This window comes from Achroia grisella, unplaced genomic scaffold (assembly GCF_030625045.1).
Source record: "Achroia grisella isolate CSIRO2021 unplaced genomic scaffold, CSIRO_AGI_Agris_v1 utg170, whole genome shotgun sequence".
Lineage (NCBI taxonomy): Eukaryota > Metazoa > Arthropoda > Insecta > Lepidoptera > Pyralidae > Achroia > Achroia grisella.
In genome coordinates this window covers 470,791-485,393 of record NW_026712672.1, presented here as the reverse complement: position 1 = coordinate 485,393, position 14,603 = coordinate 470,791, and the positions used below count along the sequence as shown (strand labels likewise).

Sequence of the window (14,603 nt, the reverse complement as noted above, 5' to 3'; positions counted from 1 at the left end):
AAGGCACCTTGTATATGGCACCCAATCAACTACGGGACCCAAGAGACTGCCTTGTGTAACACCACGACATTTGTAGGTGCGGTTGCAATACCATATCCAATTTTATCACCCCGTAGACGGGGAGTGACATAAAAAATAATTGCTCTTTTTACAATACTGTACAAGAGCTTTTAAGCTAATGCAATTAGCTAACAAATGAGCATCAGAACTACTGGTGAAACCATCGTGTATTGCTTTAAAGATATAGAGTTAATTAAAAATACTAGTCATTATCAACTAACTTGCCTGACTTCGCTCACGTGATCGTAATTGTAATCGATCCGACTAAAAAGTAGCCTATTTGAAGACTTCATCCTAAGAGGTATGTTTACATATACGTTAATTTGGATTAGACATGAAACATAACGCGCTTTCGCTCTTTCTCTATGTTTGTCACATTTTTTACGCCTAAATGCCTGAACAGATCTTAATGGCGTGAAGTTGGTCGCTTCACGAGGACGGACATAAAGCCGAGAAAATTATATACTATACTAACCCATTGTAATAAGTCTTATAGATTCGAAATATTATTTCTTTTCTCTTACAATAAAATTATACTATACTATATACAGGATAAGCTTAAGGCGTCAAGGTCCCGGGAAGAAACAAAACAAATTATCACATAAATCAGTAAAGCAATAACAAAAGTTCTTTTCTAAGATTTATGCCATGATCTTTAGATTTACTAATACCTCTTCTTTGCTTAAGTGTTTACTCAAGTTCTCAAGAAATCAATATCTGGTCTCATATAGGGTAGCTGTCTAGACAGGGGGTCTGGCAGGAACTCTACAGGACATCTGCATTATTATGTCGTTAAAGTATGGAGTTATGTTTAAGTCAGCAAGTAAGAATATTTGCCGTGTTTTTCGCTTGACATCTTTGTATTTACAATCAGTAGCTACTACCGTACGATGAACGATAATTCCATTTAACTTATAATCTGTTGTTTTATTAAAGTCTTAATTTTAAGTTTTTCTTGTACATTGTGATTAACTTCATAGTTCAATAATCTTGATTCAGATGAAGTTTTCAATCAATATATTTTAATTCCATTCATTCGGAGAGCAGATACAGAAAGTACAAGCGCCAAAGCAAGCGTGTTACTCTTTTAAACAAAGATACAACTTTATATTTAAAAGTTAAGATTTTGTGAGAAAACAAACTACCAAATTCGTAACTATCCCCCTTGAAGTTCTATTTGTAACTAAAGAATGATGGATCTATACACTCTTGACTCGTCTTATTTTACGACGCTGGCAGATTCTCAATAGTTATTTTAGCGGTATGATAATAAAGCAGGCAACGGAAGAGAGCAATTAGAAGCGAATGTAATGTGACAACGGTGTAGTCTTATAAACTGCCGTAACAAGACAACTGTCGTAATCTTAGTTTATCACATTAGTCATTTTCAGAAGAGATAAGCATTGTAAGACATATATAGGGTTTAGTTAACAGGGTTTGTCTGTTAACTTATCTTGTTCAGCTTACTAACGTTATTTCATACAATACACGACCGCACACAATAACTTTTTTATGATAGGGGCTATAACCGATATTTAAATAAAACAAAAGAGGCAAAAAAAGTATATTAAATATAAAAACATTCTTAAGTTAGGTTAAATTCATTATCATTCCATGTCCAGTGGTACCTAACAGTAGTCTGTACTATGACAGTACAGACCACTGTTAGGTACTACTGGTTAGGTACCAACCTATCATCATTTGCGACCCCCGTTTTTTTTTTTAATTTGTTGCGACGCCTGAGTAAACAGTAGAGGTTTTTTTTCAATAATCAACATAATTAAAATGAAACTATTTCTGAAATTTCCTATTATTAGAGGTTTTTACACAACGAAGTTAATTTATGTACGTGAAGATATTTATTAGTACGATACTTAGAAAAATGTTGATTGACATCACACGAAATGTTGATTGACGTTGGTTTACGCTTTTGCGAACCGGAAAATTTTTCTCGCGACCCCTCTGGGGGGGCGCGACCCACGGGTTACGCACCACTGTCCTAGTATAGTATTTCTTAAATGTATACACACTCGTAGAAAAATGACTTTATTTATTCTAACCCCGGGGGTTGATGCCGAGGCAAAGAGTTCGCTCCGATGCCTATACAATAATTATTAAGTTATAAGATATGTTATATTACACTTGTTAATATAAAATATAACAACCTAATATTTCATTTGATTATTTAATAAATGATTTACCAAAACGCTAACATTAGGTTTATCGGCTGCGACTAACTAACGTCAAAATAATTGCATTGTGACCTTCCTCTTTTCGTTATCAATCATTTAGTGTTAGTGCGAAATGTACACAGTAATAAAAAAAATATTACAGATTATGCAAATAATAAAAATATTACAGATATCATTAACGGTGAAACCGTTAATGATATCTCACTTATACATATAAAAGTTGGTCTATTTAGAAAATAATACTCCTGCAGAGACAGCAAGAAAAAAGTCCGAGGTATCATGCAAAATATACTTCTGCAAAATATATTTGAAAGCTTCCTACTTTTTTGAAGTCGGTTAATAATATTGTTTCTGTTGACCAACTTAAAAAAGGATAGTCTCAATTCAACTGTATATTTTATGGAAATTAACTCAGCGCTTTTTTCCACATACACCGATTTTGATTATTACTTGTTTATAGGACCGCCTATACAAATTTCTTCAAGATCTAACCTATACTATTTGAGACCTTAATAATGCGTATTTATATTATTTATTGTCGATATACTAACGATTTTAAGTATGTTTTTTATAAACTGAACACGCGTAGAATTATTTCAAAATATTTAGTTGCATTGTGTTTCTATCAAAGATATTAAAAACTGTTTCAAAGCCGAACCAATAAAAATATCATAGCGCCATCTAGTACTTATACTAGATACTAAACAACTAATATAAATTCTTAAATGAATTTTACAAAAATACATTCATAAAACACACAGACTGTAGTAATAATTTTATAATATTAATTTATGTGGGTATGTTGCACGTTTTGTGTTGCTTTATTATATAGAATTACCTCATTAAATAAAATCAGTTCGAGAATGATCTGACGTTTTACTACACAGACTGGTACCATATTTAATTAGTACTCATAAGCACTAATTAAATATTCAAAATAAAAATGTTTGTATTGTACGAGGAATCAAACCCGCGACCATCATTAGTAACGGGATGTGCTAAACCGCTAGACCACCGAGGTTGGACAAAAACGCATCATAAGGAATTCGCTTTGTTTCGCCTTTGGAGGCGTCTATAAATTACGATACATATCGAGCCAACGCACTGGGTTAATCAAAATATGACTAAATTTTGTGACGTCATGATTCTTATACGTAACTATTAAACTAATAACTAATAACGAAACATATTCTTAATATTTACAACTTCATAAGTATTAACATAAGGTTAAATTGTCTTGTTGATGAGTTTAAACTCGTTCAACAGTGTAAATTTGGAAAATAAGTCACTTCACACAATCACGTTTGTGTGAAGTGACTTATTTGTGACACGGGGAGTGTCACAAATGACACTGTGACAAGGTCGGTAGTGTGTGGTGTGTGTGTAGTTCCTTTTTGGTTTAAAACTTTTGGGAACATGTACGTCTGCGCATAGAGTGGCAAAATGTATCTGTGTATAATAATAATAATGTATTAAGCCACAATCATATACATGTCTTAAATCATTATTACGCAATGCTTGACGGTGAGACGTGACAACGTTGAAAGACACTGTCATTTTTGATCGTGTCGTAGTAAAACTGCCATATTAAAATCCTCAATAAAAACCTCTTAAAAATTCTTATAAAAACAAGACCTAATAGATTCGATTCTAGTTGTAAAATAATGCCTAACCTAACCTACACCCGAGTCCTTCAAAAATTATATTATTCTAAAAATTGTCATTAAAGCAAAACGTAATGTTTGACACCAGTTATAAAATAATGCCTAACCTAACCCCCACTAGGAGGTAAGGGGTTGTTAGTAAAGGGGAATAGTAACCCCTTGCTAACAATATACTACTATGGGCGACCTCCACGCGGACCCTCCTGGAAACCATGTGGTTAATTCCTTTTGAATCCGTCATGATGGGCTAACTGGTCTAACTTCATGCTCATCCTATCATCTTTCACTGGTCTACTGCTCTCAAGTATTATCCATAAAAAACCTAACCTAACTTATTCCCGGTTCGCAAGTCCCGAGAACTGCTTGGAGTTTTGCTCTCTGTCACGCGATGGTCTCAGCACTCGCACGGTAATTTCATGGCATGCTAAGTTCATTCTTCATCAATATCATATTGATTTTACAACAAACTGCCAGAGTCTGTACTCAATTTGCCAGAAAAAAGATTCAATTGTCTTATAAATTATTTTATTTGTAAAAAAAGCTTATTATTGAATTGAAGAATTTATGAATGATAATAATGTTTTTGTAGAAAATATCTAACTTCAAATTGATAGCGCTGACAATGTTATCTGATTGAAGAGATAAAGTGCGTAGTGGTTTCTATGTAGATTATCGGATGCCTAATCCTTGTTAGTGTAAGTAAAATTAAATCAATATTTATTTAAAAGAGCAACACACCAGTTTATTACTCATTCTTCTTGTGACGAGTCTGCATTCCGAATGAGCAGTAGAATAAAAAAACTTGACTATTCAATAGTGCTTATATTAAGTTTATTTGAATAAAGATTATTTCTATTTCTATTCTTCACTGGACATATGAGATTATACACTTAAATGTACATGTAATTGAAACAATTGCTTTAGATCTAGAATGATGTCAAGGCAATTGTGGAATTATCGTTTGATGGTTCCGACTGTACGTTACAATGATTACTCATCCGAGGAAGTTGATATCTGTTTCAATTTTGTGAATCGCTATGTGGCGAATTTACTGAATTGCACGGCAACACCGTTACACGGTTAGTTTTGTTACGTTCCAGAATCAAGAATCGACATCCTTAATTATTTTTATTACTAGCTGTGCCCGCCAAATCGTCCGCGTAAAATAGTGATCTTGACCGAAATAAGAAAAAATATTTAATAAAATCTAACCCTAAACATCAAAATAAAAAAGTTTCGTCGTTCTAGCATCAAATATATCGAATTTCCATAGAAACTTTCATTTCCCATTTTATTTTACGCCCTCAAAGGTAATTTTTTGAAAACTTTGAATGTTATATTTATTTATGTTTAATCTACAGCCTAAAAAATAAGTTTAAGCATCTTTCAAGCATATACGTAGGCGCATATTTATATAGATAGATAGAAAATAGGACGCCGTCCGTCCTATTTTCTACCTTCTACCTAACAAAATAATCTGATAAAAAATTATTCAAATAACACACAAAAAATTTGTGTAAACAGCAAAGAAAATCGCGGGTAACAATTAATGTATTTATAAGACGAAACCGATTAGTATAAAGTACATCAGATAAAAACATTTCTAATACGCCAGCCAATGCTTTACCCATGTGGGAGTTATTAATATTAGAGGATTGTACCTACTATTACCTCCCACATCAAGTTCAACTTGAGGTTATGCCAAGCTGTTCGTCATTACAAAATTATGTATATAAATAATATTAAGTAACATTAATATTATAATTTTAGGATGTTATACTGTTCATATTAAATGTACATAGTGGCTGTTGACCGGATGGTAATGTACTACTAGATGTCTGCTTTTTTGTGTAAGTCCTCGTAATACAATAACAGGTAGATAACTTGTAAATAATAAAATCAGTAATATCTCACTAATATTACAAATGCGAAAGTTTGGGAGTATTGCTAGATATATGGATGGATGTTTGTTACTCTTTCACGCAAAAAATACTGAACGAATTTTGATGAAACTTTACAGTATAGCTTATACATCAGAATAAAACAGAGTCTATAAATTAAAAGCTTGTGGAACTGCGGTCACACATAGATCAGAAAAAAATATACAAAATAATTAAAATCTGCTAGAGCAATATTCATCACCTTTAACCTGTATGATGCTCTCACATTAATATTATATCAACCTTTATTGTGACATTATGGAATGCAATTTAATAAATAAACAATATATATGTTCAGGCGTTTAGTTGTATAAAGGCAATAAACAGACAGACACTTTAGAGTTTATAATATTAGTATAGATGACAAATATTGATGTTGTTGTGTAGTAAAATATTTATCAAACGAGTACATGTCGAAATGTTGGTAGGGGTCGCCCTAGACGGACGATGCCCATTAAATAGGTGAAGGCGGCGTGCTGAAATCGTGGCCAGTTAAATGTACGCGTAACTGACGAGATTTTGTATGAGTAGATTGAATTTGGAGATGTCGAAATAATTTTGTTTCTTCTCTAATTCCGAGCATTTAGAAGTCCATTGATATAATAATAATAACCCTCAATGATTTTCACAGCGCCGTCTAGTCCCAAGCTAAGAAGAACTTGTGCATTGGTACCCATAGGTACCAGACAAGTGGTAGAATACCAGAACGTTTTGTAAATACATAATAGGTATACATAGAAAACACGCAGACCAATACAAACAACAATATAGTCACGAATGCAAATGTTTAGATCGTGCAAGGAATTGAACCGACGATCATTGAAAGTAAGGCGGTGCGCTGAACCGCTAAACCGTACGGTAGAGTATTTCTTTGATTTTATCCCTTATAAAGAAGACATTAAACCCTTCCATTTATTTAGAATAAACAATATTTATTACAATTTTAATTGATTATATGTGACTCTGTATGTTTTGAATAGTTTTGATTATTTATTTAGTATATATTGTTTGTCTTATTATTTTACACATTATTTAAATAATTCAAAGATATATTGAAATGCATATATCTAAGATATTTAATTTTGAACTTCAACTAATCATTGTAATGTAAATACTAGTACATATTTATAATAACGTAATTACGTTTATAGTAACGACATGTGCGGTGCCCCTACGGATACCCCGTAGACGGTCTTAGGTTCTTATTATTAATAACATCTATTATAGTAGGTATGTGAGAAGGAAATAAATAGTAATGACAAAAAGTACAATGGCATTATATAAATAATCCCTATAAACAATAGGAACATAACGTCATATCATCATAATATAAAAAACAATGAAATCTATCAAAAAGGTCGCCTTCAACAGTCGGTAAGATACATACCACTTTATAGTTCTTAATGCTCGGCAAATATCTCTTCTGTTCCACTTCCTTCTTCTGGAACACCTCATTGATGATGTTCCCCAAAGCCTGGGCTCCATAGTTCAACAACGCTTGCCCACCCTGGTTCAACAATTGTCTCCCCGCACCTTGCAATAGAGAGCCAAAATTCCCTCCATTTTGCCCCGCCATTGCGAGGCTTCACACTACACTACACTTTTCTTTCGTACCGCTAAGACATTTTTATTGTTCACTATACACAAATTAATAAATCATTATTATGATGTTTCATTTGGCAAAATATTATTGTTGTGTTGTGCATATACCTATGTATAATCTATAGAAAAATATACATATTTAATATTTATGTACGATACATACCTACCTATTGTAAGGCTTAGTAACTATCTAGTTAATATACAGTAGAAGGGAATTGTTAGTAATCAGGACTAATAACTATCAATGTATGTACCATGTCAGGTTGAACTTCACGGGGTTCCCCCTGGAAACCATTGTGATTATGTAGTTCCTGTAACTGACCTTCCCTATGCTCATGTAATCATACTCCGCTGGTGCCCCGCTAGCTTGAACCGTTTGCGCAGGCGGATGCACCATTCTATTATCATGTATTAAAAAAAATCTAGTATATTTAAAATTACAATGTATGTTGTGGCAGCTTCTGTAAAGACCAATACCACCGCGCTGTGTAACTAAGTTTAATTGTTTCAGAATTGTAAGGTTTTAATAGTGGGAAACTCGTCGTCCACTAAATGCCGAATTTGCTCAATGACACTGTAACCATGACTGTTTACGAGTTAACAATTAGGGTCGAATATATTTTTATATAGTATACTATACTACATGTGAAGGCAGCGCGAGGGCACTGTGTTGACGATCTATCCTTTTATAGGTCTCTCAGAAACTGAGCTACAATTGTCTGTTCAAATTTGAAAGAATAAAGAGTCAAATGCAATATTCATTTACATTTTCTATCATTTAACAAAGTCAACATATAATATGACTATCGCTATCGTTCAGTTTGGCTAGCTACTTGTTAACACCCTCCCATAGAGAACATTCAGTCAGTGAATGATCAGATTTCTCACGCACTTTTACCTCTGTGTTACCTGCATTAAAATTATATAAATAAAAAATAAATATATATACTTTTATGATTTTTTGTGTACAATAAATGCAGAACCCACTATTCTCGTTGTTGATTATTTATTAGACAATTAATTGTGTTGTACAAGGTTCACAGTTTGAAGTTATATAATACTGATTTCCCTGATATGGATGTATACACAGGTAGGTAACACCATCCCTGACAGGTAACTGAGTTAAGTATGAAATAAGCACTATGGGTACGGCTTAACTGTACTGATAAGGGTGATACTGGTCCTACTAAGCTAACATGGCCGATGACCTGCTTTAAGAATAGACCTTGACAAATTTTTGAATGTCAAAATAACTGGTTCCTTCGATTGACACTGAACGAATTATCACAAGTTACTATAGCACAATAAAATTGTAAGTTGGCGAGTCGCGGCAGTGACTAGTTTCGTGTGATGTGATCACAGTACTAACTAATGGCAGTCTGTAGTAGGTACACCAGATACTGGAGGTCGAGCGAATCACCATTTATAGTGACGTAATCGTGAACCTCGGATATAATACGCTAATTGTACACACCTTGTATTAGGTTTTGTTTTTGAGCATGTACCTATATATATAGGATGCTACCAAATTTCTGCATTGCCTTCAAAAGGGCATATAGAATGCCCTTATACATTATACATTACTATACGATAATAATGGAATTTCGTGTCCCTATTGTAATTTTATAAACAAAAACATCCTGTATAAATTCAAATATTTTATGTGTAAATTGAATTTTAAAAACAGCTGTTCTCACTTGTATCCCTGTATGCTGTAATGTAGTTACATCTATACCTTACATATGATGATTTATTTCTACTACTTACTATAATTTAGAAAAAAAAATTAACTGTATGTATTTTAAGTACCCATATACAGGGTTAGGCAGAAAGGACTAGCCAAAATCCAGGTAGAATACTCATGAAACTTTCACCAAGAAAAGTCCAACATTTGTACTCATATACTTGATAGAAATATGAAAACAAATATTTGACTAATGACACTAAATTGATAAAAAAATATTTTATTGTACACAACTCATTTTAGGTAAATTTATCCAAAATCATAAATATCTTTTAGGCTTTTATACTCTAAAAGCTTTAATTAAAGCCTGTATAGCTTTATTGATGACTTGGACTAAAAGATCTACTGTCTATGTCAAAATAGTTAATATAATCTACTTGCCTAGCAAATTATACTGATATCCTTCTCATCCTATAAATATAATTGTGTAACAAACATGTCAACGATATACCTACTGTAAACCATAAGGTCCAGAATTCATAAGATACAACAATATTTTACTGTGTAAAAATCTAAAATATGAGTAGAGACATTAGGAGAGAATTATAGGGCTACTGTACATAATAATGTAGCCCTATAATTCTCTCCTAATCTTTAGACAAAATAACTTTTAGGCATTAGGCATGTCTCATATAGCTTAGATACAGAAAAGGGATACTTCATTTTACAGCCACATTTTACAGGTGCTGGTCTCTCTGACTACATTAATACACAGTATGTATCAGATTGACATTGACGACCCATGACCAGGATTGTTTGTAACAACATTGAAATATCTGGACCTCATAAATAATATCATCATGTTAAATATCCCATTTATATAATGCATACATGCATTATATCAGATTAGTCTTAAAACCAATACACAAAATATTGTTTCTCTTTACACATGTAAATACAAATAATATTTTGTGTATTGGTTTAAATGTTAACCTCATACTATCACAAATACATATACAAAGCAGAGCTGGTGTGCATGGGGAATGATATAAAACCTATACAATAACACAAGCAATGCATATTTCAACTTGTAGTTTCTTATGACTTATATAAGGAGACAATAACTTCGGACCCCATGCGAATTTAAAAAAATTCTATATTAGGGGATACCTTTGTCATAAAGGATCTAATAATCACAATTTCAATTGTTTAACCTCAGTTGTTTAAGCTATATATTATAAATTAATGCATTTACTAGGACAAATGTTTATATAGTGAAAAAATACTTTTGTTCCTATGGTATTTCATTTATTTAGCTTTATATTCACATATAATTAAAATTTACAAGTATATTAACATTATAATATAAGTAATTTTTACTTTGAATGGTGGAATGTATATAAAAACTTTCTTAATCTAGGTCTGATTCATAGCCACACTTGTCTAGTTTCTCGGTTAAATCATAAATAATATTGGTACATGTTTTATCAGTTTTATATCAGTCTTTATTTACAATATGAAGAATTATTTGATGATTAGATATAATTTAAATCATCAGAATTATCATAGCAGATAGTTTTTAACATGTAATTTAAGTATAATATAAGATTGTCAGTCTTACAAGATGTCTGATCTCTGTCTTATCTTACTCTACTATTTATTAAAATACCATATATTACTTAACATGTAACTAGACGTAAGTTTTTATAAAATACATGGATATAAATATGTAATACTTAATTTTTATTCTTAAAACTTTTGTAACATATATACACATAATATTTATTTTACATTATTGATGATATAGGTTTATTTTAGGATATATATTAATCTACATCCTTTTATTAATAATAGAAACACTCTGGACATGCTTTCTATTTATTATATAGGTCAGTAGTACACCCCGTGTCGAAATGCTGTTCTAGAAAAAGTCATGGATAAAATTCATATGGTATTTAAAGGGACATACATTTGATCAGTATCACTTTTTATTACATCCTAAACAGTCTAAACAACTGAGGTCATCATTAAAATGTGAGAAACCACTACAAACTGGCCCCAAAATAATATTTCAAGAACACACAATTAATCTTAGAAATACACTATCAATTCATGTAATTTATTCACGCACAACACCACAATAATATGCCAAATCAAAATATAACACTATTATATTGAAATTACGTTAGAATTCGCAAGAAAAATATTTTTTACGAAGAGACAAAATAGATGAACATACGTGAACGGAAACTGACAGGAGACTGAGTATAAATGTATAAATTTAGAAAACAATTCCACATTGAACTGTTTCTTCACCGGAGCGATCTCTTTAAATTAGCTGGTTTATTTTCATTCTACACAGATTATAACTGGTAGTGACGTCATCCGTTAAATTAAATACGAGCGACATTGATTTTATTTATTACCGTGTTAAAATAATTTTACATTATTATAATGTAAGTCAACTAACTAACTAACTCACTAAATGACCAAATAATTTGTTGTCCTCATTAAATTATTAATAAATCTAAATATTGGATATGTAAATGACACATGCCTTTTGTTTTGATTCTTGATTATTAATTTGTCGAAAATGAATTCAATAAAATTATTATCTGCTATAAGAGCTATTGTTTTGCTTTTATTTCAATAAAGAATTCAAGGTATCATTAGTTTTACATGTTATATGAGTATGTGCAGGTGTGCAAGCACCAGTCATAACTTAAAACCAGGTCAATCAACACGCTATGGCAAATTTGCACCAGAAATTATATAAGATGGCTTCATGCAGACAACGAGGAGATTATCATTACCTCCACATGAACAGTTTGATGATTGGGTTTTTTTCAAACTAGATATAGAATCCGGTACCTATAGGTAAAACTCTGGAAAGATCTAAAACTCCCCAATAGAGGTCAAGATTATATGAAGAAGCGAATACTCAGTACAAAACACTGCCTAACCAAGCTAGCACTAGCTTCGGCCGACCTTTGTTTGTTTAATTCCCAATTACAATCGGGTCTCTTACTCTACCGTACACATCCAATCTCAGTTTAATTAGAATCTAAGTATTAATAATACAAATCCACCCTAAATAGAGATAAAAATAACTATCCAAAGATAGATTAAAATAAAGATATCTATCGATGGAGACCACAGAACAGAGAAACAAACCCAGTTTTCTATTCTGTAACAGAGACAATAGTCTATTTTTACCTAAGTACAGAAAATTTACAGTTTTAAAATCCTTGAGTAGTTCAGAAGACTTACTACGGGAATTTCTACTTCCTTTCTTAAAAGACCTAGGTACTATAGAGGTCATCTCATGATAAATGAATACGAAAACATGTTTGGGGGTTAAAAATTAAAAGAAAAAGAACGTACTACAATGGATACCTATAAAATTAGATCATAATGTATGCGAATTAAAAAAGTTCTCTATAAGCAGCTATAGTTTTTTTTTATTAATGGAATGATGCATCCGCCTGCGGTAACGGTTTTCGCTGACGGGATTCTATATGGATGATAAGATTAGAATAAAGTCAGATTAGTTAGCTCTTTGTGGCAAATTCACCCGTAATTAAAAACACGACAGTTTACGGGACCGCATGAAAATCGATTTGATAGATTACATTGCTAACCAATAAAATAATATACAGAAAGTTTTGATTATTAGCATTGACCTAACAATTTAACAAAAACTAGACAGATCGAATAGTGGTCGTTAGGTCAAGCATAAATACCTAAAGCATTCAAATCCTATTCCGGTTTTAGTTAATACCCAACCGACCGGCACCATTAGAACTCAAAATGCTGCAAGACAATTCATCGGTCTTAGGCCACGGACATAGCTTTTCCATTGATGTGATTTTTAATAAATTTGACGTAAAAATACAATGTATGACTCCCCTCCGATCGATCCACCATCCAATTCAAACGGGAATCGATATTCCGACGGCCTGAGCCGAGGTTCGAACTCCTAGTGGTGCCCTCAGACTAACGTCGTATCCGTCAGGCAGGAGTTGGCCCTCTGCCGCTCCATAAGTCCTTCCGCGAGTTTGGAGTGCCATCTGCACTCGCCCACTAACGTCCGGTGAAGCTGTAAAGGCCAGCTGCTGCCAACAGCATTAGAGTAGTCCGAAAAAAAAAACAATGTATGACAGTGTTTATCCCTATAGATAATAACACCGTAGCTACTGGCGAGAGCTAGTCCTTACTAATGTTATAAATGCAAAAATGTGTATCTATTTCTGTTTGTTTGTTACCTTTTCATAATTAAAAGCTGAGCGGAAAGCAAGAGGATAGACTGCCTCACGAACATAGGCTATCTCCTATCTCGAAACAAACAGACTGATTCGCAAGTACGACTGTTACTTGCGTATCAGTCTGTTTGTTTCGAGACTAAACTAAACTAAATGTATATAAAAATACAGAAACCTATATATAAATAAATAAAATCCTAACTAATCCATTAACGCACAGCATAAACCACAGCGGTTAGAAACTTGAAATCTTTCCATTTCATGCATTTTATTATGTAAACATCAACTAAGGAAGAATTTATGAAAATTTTACTGCGGGTAAATTACGAGATTAACAAATGTATAGAAACTCGTTATTTCGATACATGGTGCACGAAATTTCGTATACCTACAAGTTTCTAGTCAATAATAAAACAAAAAATGTATACAAAAAGGCAATTGATAAATAATACAATGTATTATAGGTATCTTAGATAAATGACTATAGCAATTTACATGCACTTTATAACAACCATTGATAATATAACTGTTAAAGATAAGATAACATAATCTGTCTTCCGGATTCTTATCAAAATTTCTGTACATATAGATATTATATATTATCATATGATGATAATATAATTTTGTATATAAATAACTGTAGAGAACTTGAACTTGAGCAGGTCTTTGCGATATCCAATAGTATAGTTGAAGGTCGTTTAAATCCATATTGATCTGACCAAGTAACAAACTAAAAAAATAAAAAGCAAGGTCATTTTGTGAGAGCTTTACATAACACATTACGTTAGATTGTTATGTATTTATTTTACTCTAGCTAGCTACTCGCCCCAGCTTCGCATGGGTGTATATGTATTACATGTAAACCTTCCTCTTGAATCGCTCTATCTATTAAAAACCCGCTTCAAATCCGTTGCGTTTTAAAGATTTAAGCATAGATTTAAGCAATAAAACAAAGTCGAAGTCGCTGTCTGTCCCTATGGACAGACAGCAAGACTTTGTTTTACTATGTAATGATCTACAATAATATCTAGGTATGCAAAACGTCGTTGTTTAACCTGAACTGTATACAGACATAAGCTATCCAAAGCTAAATTGGCCTTGAAAATGCCACAAATCCCGATATATATTCCATGCTAATATTATAAATTCGAAAGTGTGTCTGTTTGGTCTTTACCTTTGTACAAATAAGGGCTAATATG

General features: G+C 32.4%; 1 protein-coding gene across 1 annotated transcript in view; it reads right to left on the bottom strand.

Annotated features, from left to right (window-relative positions):
- LOC131841432 (calpain-A) overlaps positions 1–11,397 on the bottom strand; it is a 37,158-nt gene extending 25,761 nt beyond the window's left edge. The window contains exons 1-2 of the mRNA XM_059189749.1: positions 11,327–11,397; positions 7,244–7,493 (exon numbers count right to left, since the gene is read on the bottom strand). Coding sequence (XP_059045732.1) covers positions 7,244–7,432 — 189 coding nt within the window. The 5' untranslated portion in view covers positions 7,433–7,493; positions 11,327–11,397. The remainder of the gene's footprint in view (positions 1–7,243; positions 7,494–11,326) is intronic.
- Between the last annotated feature and the right edge of the window lie 3,206 nt (positions 11,398–14,603).